We start from the raw sequence: 22,646 nt of genomic DNA, 5'->3' as shown, positions 1-22,646 counted from the left end.
CCATAATCCCAGCACTTTGGGAGGCCGAGGCAGGCAGATTACCTCAGCTCAGGTGTTCAAGACCATCCTGACCAACATGGAGAAACCCTGTCTCTACTAAAAATACAAAAAAATTGGCCGAGCGTGGTGGCGCATGCCTGTAATCCCAGCTACTCGGGGCTGAGGCAGGAGAATAGCTTGAACCTGGGAGGTGGAGGTTGCAGTGAACTGAGATCATGCCACTGCACTCCAGCCTGGACAGCAAGAGCAAAACTCCATCTTAAAAAAAAAGTAGAAGAAAGAAAGAAAAAAGAAGGAAAGAAAGCTGAAGCTGGGTGCTGTGGCTCACACCTGTAGTCCCTGCACTTTGGGAGGCCAAGGTGGTAGACTCACTTGAGGCTGGGAGTTCAAGACCAGTCTGGGCAACAAAGCAAACCCTGTCTCTACAAAAAATAAAAAATAAAAATTAGCCAGGCAGCTACCCAGGAGGCTGAGGCGAGAGGATCACATGAGTGCAAGAGGTTGAGGCTACAGTGAGGTGAGATTATACCACTGCACTCCAGCCTGAGTGACAGAGTGAGGCCCTGTCTCAAAAATATAAAAAATTAAAAAAAGAAACCTGAATATCCATGGTACATTAAAAGGAATACAGCCCATTCCAGTAAGAGTCAAGGCCACGTCTGGAGCCTCAGCGCTGACGCGTGCTTCTTGCCATGCTGAGCCAGGCAAAGTACACACTGCACCTGCTCTTTCAAAGACAGTGGTTCCAGAGCTGACGACGAGCTTTTTCCAAAGGCTAAAGATGAAATTGTCGGAAGAATATTGTATGTTTTTTCAAAGTTATAGGAGGGCAAGGTGAGAACACAGGAATAAAAACTTAATTGCAGAAGCAAAGTAGAAAAACTCAGCAGGTCTGAGGTGGCGGCTCTGATCCAGACCCGGCAGGTGCTGTGCCCAGCCTCCAGAGGCCACACCCGAAGGCCTGAGTCAGACGGGACCTGGTAATGGCGCTTCACTGCTGAGGAGAAGGTGACGGGGGCTGACAGCAAGTAATACGACCTGGGTTTCATTCCTCCCTTTGACGTGGTATGACAGTAACAGCCCATGACCACTCTCTAAAAGGACGAGGAAGTGGCCAGGGTGAGGCTTGTGTAGGCAGAGGACAGGGGGCTGGTGCAAAATCACCCTGAAGTACCCTCTAATCCCGAGTTGGTGCCCCAGGACCAGGAGCTTGTGGTGACCCTTCCCTAAGGGTCACCGTGCTTCTGGTGCCCTTGGACAAGCCTCGAGCATGACCTAGCATCTCTCGAGCAATCAAAAGCCAGTGCCAGGCAGCAGGAGGGCTCTGCACACTCCAGAGGTGCTGGAAGCAGAATCATGATAAAACTCAAGCCAGCGTGCAACTCATGGAGTTTAGCGCGTGCCCCAAAAAGCAGGGTCTCTTGCAAAAAGTCTGAGACCCTGACCCATGATGCCAATCAAGCGGGGTTTCCCAGACATGGTATCTGCTAGGGGTTGAATTATGTTCCACAAAAGATACGTGAGTATTCACCCCCAGTACCTCAGAGTGTGGCCTGGTGTGGAACTAGGGCATAATAGGATGGAAGTCGGCAGGTGAGCCCTGATCCAGTATAACTGAGGTTCTTGGAACGCCGTGTGAAGATGGAGATGGAGACTGCAGAGAGAATCCCACCAGCCGGGGAACACCAGAGGTCACCAGCAAAGCACAGAGGATGCGGAGAGGCTGAGACAGACGCTCCCCAGGAGTCCACAGAAGGGGCCAGCCTGCGGACGCGGTGATCTCAGACTTCCAGCTCCAGAACAGTGAGGGAGAGAATTTCTGCTATTTAAACCACCCAGTGTATGGGACTTCCTTGCGAGGCCCCAGGAGACTAATCCAGTGCTGAAGCCAGAGGGGCTGGTCCATAACTGACCCGAAGGCCTTTCAAATCTCTACTGAGAACGGCATGCCTACCACCTGTGCTGTCCAGCCAGTCTTCCTAGTCTCACTCATTCCCCGTAAGCTCCATGCTTCTTAACCCAACAGCCAGAGTTACTTTTCTTAAAAATATACACACGGAAAATGGAGATGAAGATGGCGGATAGGAGGCAAGACTGGCTTGCAGCTCCTGCTCGGACACACAAAGCAGCATGTGGAGAGACCCACATCCTGAACTTCTGCTTCCAGAACTACCACAGCAACACACGAGGAAAGCCTAGATAATCCTTAGACCTTCTGCAGGAAGTGTCTCGCTGCTGCAGGCTCCATGAGATGCAAAAAACTGTGAGTCTGCTTGCCCTCTCAGTGGGGAGGCTGATGGCCTGGGGCAGGCCAGGTCACCAGATGCCTGGAAATAGAAGCAGTGCTCTTGTGGGGCACAGTGGGAGTGACACCGGCCTTTAGGACTGCGGGCTACATGGGAGCAGGGTAAGGCCTGTGACTGCTGGCTTTACTCGACTTCCCTGGCGATCTGTGTAATGCAGCAGAGGCCCCCTGTGAACACAGCTCCATTGGCCTGGGAATCACCCCCATCTCCCACAGCAGCCACAGTAAACCCTGCCCAGGGAGAGCCTGAGATCAGAAACACCTAACCTTGTTCCACCTGGGGGTCTTCCTCTATTGCCTTGTAGCTGAAGATAAAGGACATAATCCCTTGGGAGCTCAACAGCCCTGACCACCGCCAGAGAAAACAATACTTCTCCAAAGGTGACCCTAGGGCAAGCTTGTATTCGCCCTATGCAACCTCAGCTGATGCATTCTTGAAAGCACCACCTCCTGGCTGGAGGACAACCAACACAAAACCAGTGCAGTGAACAAAAACACAACCAAGGATCCTCAGAGTCCTTCACTCCCTGCTGCCTCCACCGGAGCAGGTGCTGGTGTCCATGGCTGCAAGACCTGAAGACGATCCCATAACAGGACTCTTTACAGACACTCCCCAGGACCGGCCCAGAGCCCAGTTGCTCTGCTGGGCAGCTAAATCCAGAAAAGCAAAAAAAAAATCACTACAGTTTGGCTCTCAGGAGGCCCCATCTCTAGGAAAACAACATAGAACACTACATCAAGGGGAGCCCCCAATGGAACAAAAAAACTGAAGAACAGTCCTTGAGTCTCAGATCTCCCCTCTGACATAGCCTACCCAAATGAGAAGGAACCAAAAAAAACAGTTTTGGTAATATGACAAAACAAGGTTCTTTAACACCCCCAAAAGATCACACCAGCTTACCAGCAATGAATACAAACCAAAAGGACATCTCTGAATTGCCAGAAAAAGAATTCAGAAGGTCAATTATTAAGTTAATCAAAGAGGCACCAGAGAAAGGTGAACTCCAACTTAAAGAAATTTAAAAACATGATATACAAAATGAACGGAAAATTCTTTGGTGAAATAGCATAAACAACAACAACAACAAAATCACAACTTCTGGAAATCAAGGACACACTTAGAGAAATGCAAAATGCACTGTAAAGTCTCACGATAGAATCAAACAAGCAGAAGAAAGATCTTCAGAGCTCGAAGACAAGGCTTTCAAATTAACCCAATCCATCAGAGACAAAGAAAAAAGAATTTTTAAAAAAATGAACAAAGCCTCCAAGAAGCTTGGGACTGTGTTAAGTGTCCAAACCTAAGAATAATTGGTATTCCTGGGGAAGAAGAAAAATCAAAATCTGGAAAATATATTTGAGGGAAAAATCAAGGAAAACTTCCCCAGCCTTGCTAGAGACCTAGACATTCAAACGCAAGAAGCTCAAAGAACACCTGGGAAGTTCATCACAAAAAGATCATTGCCTAGGCACATGGTCGTCAGGTTATCTACAGTCAAGATGAAAGAAAGAATCTTAAGACCTATGAGGCAAAAGCATCAGTAACTTATAAAGAAAAACCTGTCAGACTAACAGCAGATTTCTCAGCAGAAACCCTACAGGCTAGAAGGGATTGGGGTCCTATTTTTAGCCTCCTTAAACAAAACGATTATCAGCCAAAAATTTTGTATCCAATGAAACTAAACTTCATAAATGAAGGAAAGATACAGTCTTTTTCAGACAACAAATGCTGAGAGAATTTGCCACTACCAAGGCAGCACTACAAGAACTGCTAAAAGGAGCTCTAAATCTTGAAACAAATCCTCTAAATACACCAAAATAGTACCCCCTTAAAGCATAAATCTTACAGACACTATATAAAAATAACACAATGAAAAAAAATAAAGGCATTCAGGCAACAAATAGCACAATGAAAAGAATAGTACCTCACATCTCAACATTAACATTGAATATAAATGGCCTAAATGCCCGACTTAAAAGATACAGAGGGGCAGAATGGATAAGAATTCACCAACCAAGTTCTGCTGTCTTCAGGAGACTCAGGTAACACATAAGGACTCACATAAACTTAAGATAAAGAGGTGGAAAAGTATCCCATGAAAATACATAGCAAAAGTGAGCAGGAGTAACTATTCTTATATCAAACAAAACAGACATTAAAGCAATAGCAGTTAAAAAGACAAAGAAGGACATTATATAATTATAAAAGGACTAGTTCAAAAGGAAAATATCACAATCCTAAATATATATGCAACTAACACTGGAACTCTCAAATTCATAAAACAATTACTACTAGACCTAAGAACTGAGATACAACACAGAAATAGTGGGGTACTTCAATACTCCACTGACAGCACTAGAGAGGTCATCAAGACAGAAAGTCAAGAAAGAAACAATGGACTTAAACTATACCCTAGAACAAATGAATGTAAAAGATATTTAACAGAACATCCTACACAACAACTGCAGAATATATATTCTATTCATCAGCACATGGAACATTCTCCAAGATAGAGCATATGACAGGGGAATAAACAAGTCTCAGTAAAATTAAGAACAGCAAAGTTATATCAAGTACTCTCTCAGACCACAGTGTAATAAAATTGGAAATTAACTCCAAAAGGCACCCTCAAAACCAGGCAAATGCATGGAAATTAAATGATCTGTTCCTGAATGATCTTTGAGTCAACAATGAAATCAAGATGGAAATTTAAAAATTCTTTGAACTGAATAATAGTGATACAACTTATCAAAACCTCTGGGATACAGCAAATGCACTTCTAAGGGGAAAGTTCATGGCATTAAATGCCTACATCAAAAAGTCCAAAAGACCACAAATAGACAATCTAAGGTCAAACCTTAAGGAACTGGAGAAGCAAGATCAATCCAAACCCAAATCCAGCAGAAGTAAAGAAATAAAGATCAGAGCAGACCTAAATGAAATTGAAATACAAATAAAATACAAAATTTAAATGAAACAAAAAGTTGGTTCTTTGAAAAGACAAACATAATTGATAGACCATTAGTGAGATTAACTGAGAAAAAAAGAAAATCCAAATAAACTCAATTAGAAATGAAATGGGAGATATTACAACTGGATACCACAGAATACAAAAGATTATTCAAGGCTACTATGAACATCTTTATGAGCATAAACTAGAAAATCTAGAGGAGATGGATAAATTCCTGGAAATATACAACCCTCCTAGGTTAAACCAAGAAGATATAGAAACTCTGAACAGACCAATAACAAGCAGTGAGGATGAAATGGTAATTTTTAAATTGCCAAGAAAAAAAAAGTCTAGGACCAGATGGACTCACAGCTGAATTCTATCAGACATTCAAGGAAGAATTGACACCAATCCTACTGACACTATTCCACAGAATAGAGAAGGAGGGACTCCTTCTTAATTCATTCTATGAAGCCATTATCACCCCAATGCCAAAATCAGGGAAGGACATAACAAAAGAAGAAAACTATAGACCAATACCCCTGATGAACATAGATGCAAAAATCCTCAACAAAATACTAGCCAACTGAATCCAACAGCATATCAAAAAGATAATCCACCATGATCAAGTGGGTTTCATACCAGGGATGCAGGGATGGTTTAATATCCACAAGTCAATAAATGTGATATACCACATAAACAGAATTAAAAACAAAAATTACATAATCACCTCAATAGATGCAGAAAAGGTATTTGACAAAATCCAGCATTGCTTTATTATCAGCATAGAAGGAACATACCTTAAGGTAATAAACGCCATAAATGCCATCTATGACAAACACACAGCCAACATTATACTGAATGGGGAAAAAGTTAAAAACATTCCCCCTGATAACTAGAACAAGACAAGGATGCTTACTTTCACCACTTCTATTCAACATAGTACTTGGAAGCCCTAGCCAGAGCAATCAGACAAGAGAAAGAAATAAAGGTCATCCAAATCAGTAAAGAGGAAGTCCAAGTGTCACTGTTTGCTGATGATATAATCCTATGCCTAGAAAACCCTAGTAAAGAGAGTAAAGAGGAAGTCCAGCTGTCACTGTTTGCTGATGATATAACTGTAGACCTAAAAAAACCCTAAAGATTCATTCACAAACCCTCTGTAACTGGTAAATGAATTTAGCAAAGTTTCAGGATACAAAGTTAATGTACACAAATCAATAGCTCTGCTATACACCAACAGTGACCAAGCTGAGAATCAAATCAAGAACTCAACCCCTTTTACAATAGCTGCAAAAACAAACAAACAAACAAACAAATAAAACCTTAGGAATGAGAAGTGAAAGACCTAAGACCTCTACAAGGAAAACTACAAAACACTGCTGAAAGAAATCATAGAAGACACAAACAAATGGAAACACATACTATGCTCATGGATAGGTAGTATCAATATTGTGAAATGACCATACTGCCAAAACCAATCTACAAATTCAATGCAATTCCCATCAAAATACCAGCATCATTTTTCACAGAACTAGAAAAAACAATTCTAAAATTCATATGAAACCAACAAAGAGCCCACATAGCCAAAGCAAGACTAAGCAAAAAGAGCAAACTTGGAGGCATCACACTGCCTGACTTCAAACTATACTGTGATGTCATAGTAAACAAAACAGCATGGTTCTTGAATAAAAATAGGCACATAGACAAATGGAAGAGAATAGAGAATGAAGAAATAAAGCCAAATATTTACACCCAACTGACTTTCAACAAAGCAAACAAAAACATAAAGTGGGGAAAGGACACCCTATTCAACAAATGGTGCTGGGATAATTGGCTAGCCACATGTAGAAGAAAGAAACTGGTTCATCTCTCACCTTATACCAAAATCCACTCAAGATGGATCAAAAACTTAAATCTAAGAAGCTGAAATCATAAAAATTTTAGAAGATAATATTGGAAAAAACCCTTCTAGACATTGGCTTAGGCAAAGAGTTCATGACCAAAAACCTAAAAGCAAACATAACAAAAACAAAGATAAATAGATGGGACTTAATAAAACTAAAAAGCTTCTGCATAGCAAAATAAATAATCAGCAGAGTTAACAGACAACCCACAGGGTGGGAGAAAATCTTCACAATCTATACATCCGGCAAAGGACTAATATTCAGAGTCTACAAGGAACTCAAACCAGAAAGAAAAAAGATAAACCATCCCATCAAAGTGGGCTAAGAACATGGATAGACAATTCTCAAAAGAAGATACACAAATGGCCAACAAGCCTATGGAAGAATGCTCAACATCACTTATTCTCAGGAAAATGCAAATCAAAACCACAATGCGATACCATCTCACTCCTGCAACAATGACCATAACACACAAATAAAAAAATAATAGATGTTGGCATGGATGCAGTGAAAGGGAAACACTTTTACACTGTTGGTGGAATATAAACTAGTACAACCACTATGGAAAACAGTGTGGAGATTCCGTAAAGAACTAAAAGTAGAACTACCATTTGATCCAGCAATCCCACTACTGGGCATCTACCCAGAGGAAAAGAAGTCATTACACAAAAAAGACACTTGCACACGCATGTTTATAGCAGCATACTTTGCAAATGCAAAAATATGGAACCAGCCCAAATGCCCATCCCATCAAGCAATGAGAGGATAAACTGTGGTATGTATATAAATAAATATACATGTATAAATTTTACATAATCATCTGTCTTCTTTTTCACGGAATCCTGGTGCCTAGTACAGGGCCAGACACACAGCTAACACTCCCCGGACTTTGCCGGAAGAATGAAAGGAGACGGGAGGGTGAGGCAGGGGCAGATCAGCTTGAGCCACCACGTGTGTAGCTGGCAGTGGAGGAGCCCAAGGCCACCCCTGCCCATGGATATCATTTCAAGAAAGGTGTTGCTGTGTTTACCCTATTAACTTAGAGAGACGCAGTGATGTGGCTAAATCCTCACAGAGAATGAGCTTTCCCAGCATAGGAGCTGTGTCCTGTGCACACTCAGTCCCATGTGCCTAGCGCAGTGTGTGGCCAACACGGACACCCAGCATGCTTCACAGCGTCTTCTCAAGCTGACTGAGTCACTCTCACCTTCACTTGCTTTGAAAATGGTTTTATAGAGTTTGCTCCATCTGTTCTACAGGAGACAGAAGTGAGACTCCGGGTTCGGGGACCAGGGCAGTCACGCCTGGCTCCACTGCGCCCATGGGGCCTCTGCCAGAGAAGTGGAACGGAGGCGTTTGCTTCGCGGTGCCTACTCTGTGTGCATTTGGCAAGTGGGATGTTTGGGTTCCACATCCTGGAAAAAAATGTCTTCAAGGTTCCCTAGAGAATTCTATGACTCACATAAACTGCAAAGTCTATCTCCACACCCAGCTCTTAGCTGCATGTACGTTACAAGGGTGCAAGGTTTATCTTTTTCCCCATTTTATCACTTCAAAATATCTGAAGGATAACAAGTGCTGCAATTTTCTAACTGACACCTTGGGTCTTACCCAAACACACACAGCATTGTTTATGGAGGAAAATCCACTTGATTTAAAAAAAAAAAAAAAAAAAACCTATATATTGTACATAAATCTTACCATAATTATTCAAATTATCCATTTAGGATTAATAAAATATAAGGAGCTTTTGTAATTCTTGTAAATCGATAATACATCCCACCTATGATGAGATATCAGCCAGAGAATGGGGAGGTATAATTTTTAAAAGCAGCTCCATCTAAAGCCCTCCCAGATTTTTATGCACACATAAATAAATAATTTTTGTCTTTTTCCAGTGTGAACAGAGGAGAGAGACTTTGGAAAGAGAGGAGAAAGGGCCTCAGTGTGGCAGTGCAGGTACCACAAGTTCCACGTGGCATGGGCCAGGGGCACGGGTCGGAGCCCTGTGGCCTCCTCAGGAAAGCTGTTCCCAGGACGGCGGCTCAGCGGGAAGCCAGGCTGCCTCTGAGGTCTCCCGGGGATGCACCTACGGGGGGGCGCTCCTCCACGTGTGGGCGAGATGAAGGGGACAGGGAGGGACAGACGCCGTGGGCAGTGTCCTCCATGTGGCCAGGGATGCCTGAAGCACCGAGCTAAGGCCTGAACAGAAGAAGGGATTGAGCCACCGTGTCTGATCCATGACCTGAGTGTATGAGCCAAAAATAGAAGACCTGCCCCCAGTGTTGAGTAGAGTGGGGGAAATCAAGGATTCCGGAAAGAGAAAACATGTCTGCAGAAAAAGCCTTTGTTTGAAATGCCCTGACTCATTAGTCCTCTGCTATCCTCAGCAAATCACATTATCTTTGATGCCTCGATTTCACCACCTGAAAAATGGGGGAAAGCGAATTGCCCTGCTGCCCACTTCCCGGGGCTGAGGGAGGGTGCGAGGTGTGGGAACCAGGGGCACCTCCAGAGCCGCGTTCTGGTTTCACAGCCGTTCCTCTGCAGGCAGCAGAAAAGCCTCACTGTCAGTCTTCAGGGGCTCAGACACAGGGGGCCTTTCAGACACCCAGGCCTCAGCTCATCACTTCTCCAGCTGCTGCTCTGCACGCCGGACACGGAGAACACGTAGCTTTCCTTGGGTCTTTTGCTTCATGATTTAGCAACGGCCTCGATGCAGAAGGTGATTGCTGGCTGTGACTGGATGAGCACCATTTTTTCTGGAGAACCAGCGTTTTCTTTATGAGACCCCCCATAAAATCACCGGGCTGCAGAGACAGTTACTGCTCTGCCTCGGAGACTACAAGGAAGCCCCCACGGGCCATTTGCTGGTGCCCGACTCCCTGGAGCCCTGCACGGGGAGTGAGCAGAGAGTGCTCTGCTCCAGGCTCCCGATTTGGTGCTCTCAGACTATGGGACACGGTCTCTAGCCAGTGCCCACGATTGAGAGAATGTTCCTGTTAGCACTGAGTAATCCTTTTCTTCTCAGAAAGAAAGCACTCTGGGAAATGTGCAAAGGCTGACTTTGTCACAGAGGCAGAAAAATGAGGATCCTAGAAACTGAAAAGAGCTGTAAACTGTCTTCATCTGCCCAGGAATGACAAATGACAAACACTCCATGAGAAAGGAATAACCAGAAGGAGAGGTGTCTGCAGATGACAAGAGCCAGACTTCTTGTCTTTTATGGATTCTTGCAAATAATTACCACTTACACATCAAATGATATGCTGTCCCAATTTTCTTAACAAAATCATACATTTTTCTTCTTTTCTGCCTCAATAAGTGCTAATGTTTCATGAAGCCAATGTTATTCTCACCCGCCCCACAGCACGTCTAAACACAGATGGGCCTGCAGTGGCTGAGCCGCGCCACCCTCTTTCCGGAAGGCGTCATGCTTACCCTACCCTTTTCTAGAATTTCTGCAAGGACTAAAGTGATTCTTGTCTGCTGGACAGAAAAACAGTGAGAAATACAAATGCAAAGAGACTGACACCATCATGGTGACTTATGTAACACCAGCCTTTAGAGACGCCATAGAGACAGAATCACGGGAGGTAATAAGCAAGGCTTGGACGATTGTTTTATCAATCTTCTTTCAAAACGACTAGCTATCTCTTTTAAACAGTAATTGCATTGCTCTTAATTGCTTCATTAGTGCCTAGGCTTCATTATTCACCTTGTCTCTTCTATTCATACCAGTTTAGATGGTTTTCTTTCTCTTTTTTATGAGGAACAATGGAACCCTGGGTTGCAGAGACAGGAGAGGCGTTGCAGCCGCACAGGCGGTTCAGCCTGCCTTAGGCCGTGTCCTGCGGGGGCTTTGGCCCTGAGCTCCCCAACACACCCGGGCTGGCGCTCTTTCAGGCGTTCTGCCTGTTGCCACGACTCTCTTCCTGACCTGCCTTCCTTCCTCCTCAACAGGGGACTCGTTGAGGGGTCCAAGCAGCAACCGTGTTGATAGATGCTCAGGAGTTTGTCTCTGAGCTGCCCACAGGCCCCTAGATGCCCCTGCAAGGAGGCCACATGCCCAGGCCTGAGGGTTTCTCTGTGGCCTCTCAGCTGGTGCTGTGTCTTCAGCATCCTCCTTGGCTCAAAGAGACTGTCGTCCAGCTGCCGAAACCCTGTGATCCCTGTGTAGCTGTGTCCTGCCACCTGCCCTGCCCCCTGGTCCAGATAGTTTCTGTTCTGCTGTCAAAAAGAGGGAGTAAAATTTGAGGGGAATGGGGAAGTACCCCAGTAGCCACAAGGAAATAAAGTGGACTCATGCAAACATTTTTAATAGCGTCTCTGCGTCTGGTTTTATAAAGTTGACTTAACAAGAAAATAGTCCTATTGTTATTAATAAACATAACCCTGAAATCTAAGCACTTTAAAAACCCATGCAACGAGCAGGTGTGGTGGCTCATGCCTGTAGTCCCAGCACTTTGGAAGGCCAAGGCAAGAGGATGTTTGAGCTCGGGGGTTCAAGATCAGCCTAGCAATGTAGTGAGATCCTGTGTCTACAAAAAAAACCAAATTCATGCAACAAATTCTAAGATTTTTCAAAGGTTGCTCTGTGAAATGAAAGCTCATCTAAAAATCATCTATGTATCTAAGAACACATAGGGAACAAAGACGACAAAACAGCACAGAGACCCGGGAGCCTGGTGCTGCACAGACTTTGCCTCTCTGCCGTGGAAGTGGGCAGGTGGGGCCTCTCCCGGCCCAATGCCATTGAAGCTGGCCCTCCTCCTCCATCAGGACAGCATTTGGCCCTCCCCACCGCCCAGCACAGCAGCTCCGAGGAGGCTGGAGGAACACAGCTGCCACCACGCCCCATCCCACACAGATGAGCGCTCGGCACTCTGGCGCAGAGTGTCACGGTGTGGTTGTGAGGTTCACTGGAGTACACTTGGCCCAACATCCAGATCAGGTTCCCCGGCAATGAGGCAGCAGGTTGCCTCTGGACCCTCGATAAATGTGCTCTGTTTGGCCTCACCTGTTCACAGGAGTCATTTTGCTTCTAGATTTTTCTTCCATGACTGTGATGTTGTACTGAGCCCCTTCAAGTAATCCCTTAAAGAAGTATTTCCTGACAGAATCTGCCGGGTTTTGTGGTTGTTGTTCAGAATCTGAAGGGTGCCTGCCTCTGATGCATCAGATGAAATTAGACCGAGAATCCACCCGTCCCGTGAATTTATAACACAAACTCCCCGACGTGGCTACTGCCTTCTTGAGGGAGCAGGCTGCTCTCTCAGCAATGGGGAATTAAGGTGTATCGCAGTAACACCCAGGCTCAAGAGCAGGCGTCTTGTCTTACACCCCAGCTTCATGCTGGCCTTCCACCAGAACTCACCTTCTCAGAAGCTGCGCAGAACCATACCATGAGGAGCCCCATGCCGAGATATCACACATGACCTATCCCAAATGCCTTCCACACTGCCTAGATATCATACACGACCTATCCCAAATGCTTCCACACTGCCTAGATATCATACACGACCTATCCCAAATGCCTTCCACACTGCCTAGATATCATACACGACCTATCCCAAATGCCTTCCACACTTCCACACTTCAAAAATTACGTGAGAAGCACACTTCACAAACTTCATAGCAGTGAAGGTACTCACACGCTGGGGTGTTCACAGCGCCCTTCCTGCACTCTTCCAGGGAAGCCTCGCTTGCTGGCTTCCATGGACGCTAATGTCTGGCCCATGGGTTATCAATAAGCATTCTTGGTTGAATAAATGAATGGAAAACTGCTGCTGACTTGAATGATTTCGTTCCCAAATAAGATGACTTTTTATCATACATGTTCAGACAGGCAAGAGGCATGAAACGTTTTCTGCTCAGTTCAGGTGCCACCACATTTCTCTCTTTTTCAAAACAACAGATGTTGGCAAGGATGCAGAGAAAGGGAACACTTCTGCACTGTTGGTGGGAATGCAAGTTAGCACAACCTCTACAGAAAACATATGAAAAATTCTCAGAAAACTAAAAACAGAATTGCCATTTGATCCATAATCACACTTCTGGGTATCTCCCCTAAGGAAAAGAAATTATTATATCAAAAAACACCTGCACTTACATGTTTATCACAGCACAATTCACAATCGCATAGCCATGGAATCAACCTGATGTCCAACAGCAAAGGATTAGATCAAGAAAATGTGGTATAGATACACCATGGAATACTGTCCAGCCGTAAGAAAGAATGAAATCATGTCTCTAGCGGCAACATGGTTGTAACTCGAGGCCATTATCCTAAGTGAAATAACTCAGGAACAGAAAAGCCGCATGTTCTCACTTATCAGTGGGAGCCGAACAATGAGCACACGTGAACATCGTGAACATACAGGGGGAATAGTAAACACTGGACTACAGAGGGTGGGGGCATGGGAATGGGGGCAAGGGGCGAAAAATCACAAGTTGGGTGCTGTACTCACTGCTGTGGCCATGGCTATGCTAAAAGCCCAGACTTCACCACTGCACAATATATCCATGTAACAAAACTGCACTTGTACTCCCTAAATCTATTTTTTAAAAAAGAAGAAACATATATATCTCTTTGATCTGAGCCATAAATCCCTCACTTAGAGGAGACCTTTCAAACTGCCACTCCGGAGGCCGAGAAGGATGCCTAAAGCTTGTCTCTAACGAAAGTTAAACTACATCACAGAGTATTCAAATGACATTCATCTGCAGCTAGACTGAAAAATCTCACGTTGGGTTTTCAGCATCATCTATAAGAAATATCAAGTAAACAAGTAATTTCCTCCAGTATTTTCTCATCATTCCCACAAATACTGCAAATGTATCTAAATATCAATATTAGAGTTCTGCAAAATGCCCCTAAAATCTGTTTGGAACTCTAGTCCTTCATTTATTAAGATGCAAAGACATATTCGTTTTCTATTATCCAGATAGAGTAAACATCAGGAAACAGCAATAATTTCCTCCATGTCATATTCCATTATCAAAAACAACTTTTAAAGAGGTTGGTTGCTTTTATTACATTCTATTATAAATTCATGTCTAGGATGGAGGCAGCAAACCACATTGCCATGTGTGTACCTATGGAACAATCCTGCACGATCTGCACATGTACCCCAGAACCTAAAGTGCTATAAATATATATAAAATAAATTCACATTTACATTTCCATAAAAAGTGTGGTGGACAAGAAAACTTGAGACCAGGAGCTCTTAAAAAAATAAATATTGTTAATGAATTAAAGGGTTTTCTGTTAGTCATTAAGTACTTTCGGGCATATCGTGTGCCATGGTCTAAATGTTTGTATTTCTCCACAACTCATATGTTGAAATCCTAGCAATAAAGGTGATGGTATTAGGGGGTGAGAACTTTGGGAGGTGATTAGGTCTTAAGGGTGGAGTTCTCATGAATGGGATTAGTGCCCTTATAAAAGAGACTCCAGGGAGCTCCCTTGCCCCTTCTACCATGTGAAGACCCAGGAAAAGATGGCTGTCCATGAACCAGAAGGTGTGCCTTCAGCAGACATCAAACCTGCCACGCCTTAATTGTGGACTTCCCAGCCTCCAGAACTGTGAGCAGTACATTTCTGCTGTGTCTAAGCCTCCCAGTGTGGATTCTGCTATGGCAGCAGGACATGGTGTTACACAATCTTGCTGCTTTGGTTGAAGCTAGCAGAATGAAGAGTCTGCCGCACCCATCCTGGCTCAGGGCCCTGTTGTCAGCCTCCTGAAGCCAACTACGAAGTCATCACATTAGTCTGCCTGCAGTAAATGCACTGAAAATTCCCTGGAAATCAGAGTTCCTATGAAAGCCCGGAAAAGTATTCTTAAAAATGACAGCCAGTCATTTCTCTGAGACCGTTGGCCTTATGAATTTGCAGGGAGGGTGCATCTTCCTTTCCCACTCCGGCTACTTTGAAAGTATCAGATTGAGCATCATATTTTCAGGAGAGTCACTGCCTTATGTCTCCCTACCCTTTGATCTTCATGGAACTGGCAAAAGCAGCACTATCTACTCCCCCAGAGGATGCAAAGGTACAAGGCCAGGCCAAGCGTAGTGTTCAAGAATGCAGCTGGATCGCTGCACAGCTAGAAGAGAACCAGACTCTAGACTCCCAGATCAGTGAAAACACACGGAACCCAAAGACAGCTGGATAAAGGTTAGGCAGCTGAATGCCATTTTTCTTTATTTAACCAGTGGGTTATGTCATCGGATCATAAGATCCAGCGACATTTGGCTTAAATGTTGCATTGGTATGCGTAGGTTTAGACAGTGGTGAAATGCAGCGTTCAGCATCTGAGCAGATCATTTTCTAAAACCAGTAATATTCATTGATCCAGCCCTTCCAGTCTACAATATCTGTCAGCTATTTTCAAAGTCAATAGAGTTGCAAATTGTATAACTTTTATGGCTCCAGGTGGCATGTGGCTGAGCAACTCTGTCTTCTTAATGGCCACATCCACGTCCCATGGCTCCAGCCACCTCTGGTGGAAGTGTGGCCACGTAACTGCAATGCTTTGACTACAGCCTTAACTCAGCTTTCGAATTTAGCTCCTTTGTGCCCAGTGCCTCCCTCATGGATATGCTTATTGTTACCAAAATCTCCCCTGAGAACACCAGTGTTGCTGAGATACATTCACTTTATTAAAGTCTTAGCCTGTATTCTGTTGCCTGGGTCAGGCCCACACTCCTGCACAGCATCAGAATGAAGAAATGCACAGCCAGTAGCAGTGAGGGCTCTTTCTTCTCCTCCCTTTGATGCCCACCTCAGGCTGCTAACCTCTCAGATATCCCATCTCTCTTTCCTTCTTTCCTAGTCTTCCTCTACCTTGGTCCTCCTACCTGCCCAGAGGGGCTGTCAGCAATTCTGCCTCATATGACTTCCCATACAGGGAGCCCCAGGCCAGGCTTCCGTAGCAGCTGGTTACTCCCAGGACTCCTTGACTGATACTAATGCACCACGTCCCTCACAAGCACCCATGCCAGGAGACCACGAACTTTACCTCGCTTGACAGCCTTCCTTCCTATGCTCCCGCTATTCCTTTTGAGGGAGATTACCGAATATAATAAGCACATGATATGTACATGTGCATATTTGTGCATGTATATGTCTAGGGATACATATGTCACTAGTAGCTAGCAGATACTTAATTTCAAACTTCCATTTCCCCCTTCACCACTTCTGGGCCCAATCTCCTCTAACAAAGCAGAGTGTAATAAAATGTGTATAGTTACTTCTTCCGCAGCGTCTTCTGTGGCGGGCTCTGCATCAAGGTTGAGATCCTCCTCTGTGGTCTGATAACAAAGACAGATGTTAAAGATGGTTAGCATTGCCACATGTTTGTAGGCAGCCTCATCCAGGTTATCAATCTGAAAAAGTGCTAACTAAATATCCCGCATGAGCTCTGTAGGACATGGAAACCATATCACCGTCTCTTCCCACCTGAATTTATGTGCAACTGTGTAATGCTTCATGCCCAAGACGAATCCTTTATACAACAGGTGGTAAGTAAGGCAGGGAGCCTTCCCACTAAATGCTAACTCAGACAATGAAATCAATGAAGCATGTGTGACTTACAGCACAATCTAAAGGAGGACAAGGTGATTCCTGCCAATGAAGAAGGCATGAACTCTCCCAACGCTGAAAAGCTAACAGAGCTGACGCAGAAGCCGAGCAGCGGTGAAGTCACGTGTGACCACTCCCGTGAAAACGAACAAAATTGCAGTCCCGAGCGGGTGCCGGGAGAATGGATTCTATCAGAGGAACGAGGCCCAGCCCAAAAACGTACAGCAAAGTGCTTCTGTGGTTGGCAGAAGGCTTAAGCGGAGCCATCTGGGTCTGAGTCTTTGCTTTCTACTTAACAGCGTGGGACAAACTGCTTAACCTGGGCCTCGGGGACACGGCAGCACTTCTGTCTAGAGATGTGGGGAGAGCTCCATGGACAGGCACTGGCCAGCCATCAGCCTGGGCCGCCAGGCAGTAGACACTCAAAGCGAACTGCTGTCACGACTACTATTTCCAGTTTCATCTTCTCACCTAGTAGCCAGGAGATAATCATCTCCATCCAAGCTTGACTATGAATCTTAGGGAATCATGTTTGATCTGCATTGTTCATAAACAGGCCTTTCTCTTCCTCTAATGTATGATGGCATCCCAGACAGAAAAATCATGCTTATTCCTCCAAAAGAACACAAATAGAATGGGTCAGTCAGACCTTGTGGGCTGGCTTGTGGACTTGCCTTACCCATCATTTCTCCATTTTCTTATCCTGCCCCCAGAGCATGCCCTTGGCTGCTGTGACTCTGCTGAAAGCAATGATTGAGAAGTCCTCCGTTTGAGACGTGCCTTCAACTTGCCAGAGCATAATTCATGAAAAACTACATGTTTCTTTTTCATGCTACATTCTGCAGGGGTTTTCTGGAGGTTCTGGCTCTTAATTAGCAGGTTTCTTTGTCAAGATACCTATCCGTGGGTAAATTATATCATCTGAAATATCTTAGAACAATGCAAAGAGTTTCCCTGGACAATCAGATGAATCTCCCCTGGTCTACAATTTTTATAAAGTGTATGCAGTGTTCTCTAGTTCAAGGGACCTCAAACCCAACTCAGTTCGGTTCTCTCAGGTTACAGATGAGAAAACAGGGTAGAGAGGCAAGCAACTTGAAAGGTGGTCAGCGCAAATCAAGAATCCAGGAATGCTGGTTCTAGTCCTGGAAACCCAATCAACAGTCGTGTTATCTTGCGTAACAGCAAGGAACTAAAGCACTAAAATCTAAAGTAAATCACTAAAAACTAAGCACTAAAATCTCTTAGCAGAGTTTCTGACAAGAAAAGCATGCAGGCTCCTCCTGCAAGGGCTTCAGGGTGTCTAATGTGGAGGTTCAGAGGCCAGATATGCTCCATATTGCTCTGCCACATTTCTTGATATGAGAGTTATTTTAATACCATACAACATAAAACACAGACAAAACTAGAGTGTGAAATCAGCCTCTGAGTTCCAAAACACAGAGGATTTTATGGATTCGGAAGTTTCCTCAGAAACTTGAAGTACCAAAGGGTCAATATTTAAGCTTTCATTTTTCAATGGAAAGAACTCTAGTTTTCCGGGTTCCAACTAAATAGGAACTTAACACTGTCCTTACCCCACCAGCTATGCTCTCCTGAAAAATTTAGTTGAGAAGCCTGAAAAAAATTTTATTTTGCTTAAGGGGCTATTTAGTATATCCAATTTTCCCTGAAACCTTTACCATCTGTCCTCTCCTGTGGCTGGCAAAGCAGGGCAGAGTATCAGTCAATTCAGCTCCAAATGCTTGTCACTTGCAAGGTTTTCTAGGATCATGGCATAGTTTTAAAATCATGTGAATCTATTCATTACTGATTTGTCTATGAGCAATTTGAGAAATATATGAAACACAAGCTGCTCCTCATGGCTTTGGTCACTGGAAATAATATGAAGACCAGAATTCCACCTGGAATTGTAAAGCCCCTGCTCCGCCCCTCTCCCCCCCACCCATCCTTCCTCAGCCCAGAGCCCAATCCTCCCTCTGAAAGAGCCCTTCGTTCAGGAGGGCCTTACACCTGTGCACCTTACAGCTTCAGCACAAACAAACGTGCTGACGATGATCAACAGGGCCATAGGAAGCACTAGTAAATAAGAAAAGAACGTCTAGCTAATTACTTGCTCATTCACTAATTCAACACATAGAAAAATTGAATCTCTCTCTCAAAAAAAAAAAAAAAATTAGACTTGAAATGGCCATCCCAGTATGGGAACACATCTTTCCAAGGCATTGTCTTCAACACCAAGAACAACCCCATGTACAAACAGAAGAATTAGTAACACTAAGGAGCCCTGGTGTCCTTCCTCTCCCACCTACGGTACTTCCCATGAAGAGCAGTATCTGGGCTGTTCCAGCTAAAAAAATGGACTTTAATGTCCGTGCTATGCACAACCATCTCTATTAAACATCAACACATATGCCAAGCATAATTCAGTTTGCCTTTCCAAGGAAACTATTCAATATGAGTCATGAAGTAAATTCTCTCTAAAACGGAACCTCTCATTCAGTTTAAAGTTATATTATGTGACTATCTCAAGACATACATATAAAAATAAATAAAATTTAAAATAACATTGAATTCATATTTATAAATTCAATATTTATAAATTCAATTCAATTTATAAACTCTCCAGGGCTGGGAGTAGGAGATAAGCAAAAACTGAATTGGATTTTGAGAAGGTTTGGTGAATTATTAAAAATCAGCCATGTTTAAATGCCATTTCGGTTGCCATAAACACAGGGCAGGTAGATCTAATAATTTGGTAGATGTTAATAACTTTGGAGAACTTTCTCTTCTAGGAAAAATGTATGTTGACCATCTCTAACGCAAATGGAGCAAATCAGATTCCGTGGAGCAGAGGTTTCCGTGTCCCCAGGGAAGCAGCGAGTGAAAACTATCAGCAGCACCTCCTGCGCACCCGCCCGCCCTGGGGTGGGCTGGGAGCACCTCGATTTCATTATCCTTTCTCCTTCTCTTTAATCACAGCTCTTTATCTGACAATTCATCCTTTTAAGGTTGCATTACCGTTTTTCCTTTAAGATCACATTATCTTTATGCTTTCTGTTCCTTGATTCAGCATTGATTTTTGTCTTCCGGTTTCATCTTTCACTGTAGCAAATGGAAGGCTTCTAATTTAAAGCCACTTGTTGCAGGAAAATTAAACTGATGCAGATTAGTTTGGAAACGGGAATACTTTAAGACATACACAGGCTTTAAGAAGCCTCCTGAAGTTTCCTTAAGGGCAAGCATTTGTTTCCCGTACTCACTGTCATTGTGTATTTACCCCCCACACAATGCCGTGCCGCGTGCACTCGCAGTGTTTATCCGTGTGACACACAGCACAACACACACGTCCACACACACTCCAGATCCAGCTCTGACACACTGCGGCCACCGAATAAACGGGAGCCGGTTGCAGGGAACGAGCACTGGCCGCGGGTGGGGGTTCCACGGCGCCGGGAAAGTGCGTTCCTCCCGCACTCACCTCCGTTTCCATAGGCTCCACCTCGATCTTTTTCCATAGTTCCAGCAGCTGTGCGATCGGCATTTTTAAACTTTCCTTTTCTGCTGGTCAAGTACTGATGGTGAGAAGGGAAGAAACGGAAGCTCGAGGCTCGGACCGCACAGTGGGCGGCCGGACGGTGTCAGGAGCCGGGGACGCAGGGGCGGCGGTGGAGACGGGAGATCCGGCTCCCGGAGGCGGCGCGGGGCCTGCGGCCGCGGGGAGGGACCCCGGGGGCTGCAATATGGCTGCGGGGGGCGTCCCCTCCCTGCCGAGCCGGCTCCGGGGAGCTGCGGCAGCTTCCCGCTCAGGCTGCGCGAGGAAAGGAGGGGACGGCGCTGCGGCTTCAATCCTACTGCGACTTTGGCGGAGTAAACGCTGCACTTGCAGCAGCGAATTGGATTTCCTCCCCCTCCCGCCCCCCCAGGCCACGCACGCTCTTCCCTCCTCCCCCCAGTATTTTACCTTAATTGGCTCTAAACGAGGGTGAAAGTTGAGTCTGAGGATGCCGCTGCCATAGAAACCGCATAGCAACCGCGGGCCGGGGAAGCGGGGAGGGGCTGGTGCGGCGGGTCTGCCCCCCCCAGCCGCCCCCCACCTCCCAGCCCGCCGCCCTCCCGAGGCCGCACACGCACCTCCCACCGCCTAACGCGGAGGGACGGGGACGGCGGGGGCGGGGGAGAGCCCCACGCCGCGCAGCTGCTTTCCTGCTGAGCGCTCGGGGACCCCAGCACCCCTGGAAGCGCTGCGGACTGAGCGGCCTCCCCCGAGGGCTGGGACAGCAGCTGAGGAGAAGAGGGACCAAGAGGGGCGGGGGGGCGGTGGCCGTGGGGCCTGCTGAGCCCTGCCCGGAGCTGCCCGGACCGCACTGAGGCCTGTGCGGGGCAGGTGAAAGGCACGTGGCCGCTGGGGCTCCCAGTGCGGGGCCTGAGGGACGCAGACACTGATTCAAACCACGTGTATCCTCCCTCAGCTCCTTCTCGTCCCCACCTGGTCCTATTTCACCGGTGACAAAGTCCTGAGGCTCAGGGGAGCAAGCCTCAAAGCCACAGCCAGGCGCCCACCTGGCAGCAAGGCCTCCTGAGCCCAGTCAGCCTTGGCTGCCTGCGGAGGAATCAGCGGAAAACTCCCCTCCCTGCTTCCCTTTTTTTGAGAGTGGAATCGGGGGATCTCTCTTGCCTCTCGTATTACCCCCTCTGTCCTGGGCTCATGGAAGATGCCTGTGTGTGAAAGACACAATCATCTCTCCAGACGTCCAAGTGCTAATCCAGAAGCATTTTGGTTCCCTCTTTTAGGAAAGTGTGTTAAAGTCAACACAAATTAATGCTGCTTTGGGAGTAAGTGTACCCATTTCTATAGCAAATTCCTTTATCTTTTGAGAAAAAAATCTCTCTTTTAAATGGCTTAATGTTCTCAAAAATTATCAATCTCTTTTTCTTTTTCATCTTTATACAATCACTAAGAAATTCAATTCATTGGAAGACAAGAAAAGCCCAAATCCCAGACACTTTATGTCTCACAACAAAGTAAGTCCAAAGTTAACAAAGGGGTTGCGTACTTTGTGTTGATTTATGACAGTCACTTTATCTTTCTACAAAATGAGGCCAGAAGGACCTTTGAAATGAATTCCATTCAGAATTTTTAGAATAGCAATATTGTTCATTTTCAAATTGAAGATTCTGCGATTGACAGAGCAGAGTGAAGGTTTTCTTGTGTTAACAATCACAAGGTGATTTTTTTTTAGTCTTCCCTATTCTTTTTTTATTATATATCTTCTTCCGTTTTAGGTTTTGGAGTACATGTGAAGAACATGCAAGATTGTTGCATAGGTACATACAGGGCAATCTGGTTTGCTGCCTTCCTCCCCATCACCTATATCTGGCATTTCTCCCCATGTTATACCTCCCCAACTCCCCAACCTCCACTGTCCTTCCCCTAGTTCCCCCAGACAGACCTCAGTGTGTGATGCTCCCCTCCCTGTGTCCACATGTTCTCATTGTTCAACACCTGCCTATGAGTGAGAACACGCGGTGTTTGATTTTCTGTTCTTGTGTCAGTTTGCTGAGAATTATGGTTTCCACGTTCATCCATGTCCCTACAAAGGACACGAACTCATTGTTTTTGATGGCTGCATAGTATTCCATGGTGTATTTGTGCCACATTTTCCCTGTTCAGTCTATCATTGATGGGCATTTGGGTTGGTTCTAAGTCTTTGCTATTGTAAACAGTGCTGCCATGAACGTTTGTGTGCATGTGTCCTTATAATAGAACGATATATAATTCTTTGGATATATATCCAGTAATGGGATTGCTGGGTCAAATGGAATTTCTATTTCTAGGTCCTTGAGGAATCACCACACTGTCTTCCACAATGGTTGAACTAATTTACACTCCCACCAAC

The 22,646-nt window shown here is 45.1% G+C and overlaps 1 protein-coding gene across 1 annotated transcript in view; it reads right to left on the bottom strand.

Annotated features, from left to right (window-relative positions):
• The window catches only part of RPS6KA2 (ribosomal protein S6 kinase A2), a 457,145-nt gene extending 436,345 nt beyond the window's left edge, over positions 1-20,800 (bottom strand). Inside the window, exons 1-3 of the mRNA XM_017508303.2 lie at positions 20,711-20,800; positions 20,228-20,307; positions 16,416-16,475 (exon numbers count right to left, since the gene is read on the bottom strand). Coding sequence (XP_017363792.1) covers positions 16,416-16,475; positions 20,228-20,290 — 123 coding nt within the window. The 5' untranslated portion in view covers positions 20,291-20,307; positions 20,711-20,800. The remainder of the gene's footprint in view (positions 1-16,415; positions 16,476-20,227; positions 20,308-20,710) is intronic.
• Positions 20,801-22,646: the final 1,846 nt, after the last annotated feature.

The sequence above is a fragment of the Cebus imitator genome, unplaced genomic scaffold (genome assembly GCF_001604975.1).
Source record: "Cebus imitator isolate Cc_AM_T3 unplaced genomic scaffold, Cebus_imitator-1.0 Scaffold389, whole genome shotgun sequence".
NCBI classification, from domain to species: Eukaryota; Metazoa; Chordata; class Mammalia; order Primates; family Cebidae; genus Cebus; species Cebus imitator.
Note: the sequence above shows the minus strand (reverse complement) of the source record. Positions and strands in the feature narration are given on the sequence as shown.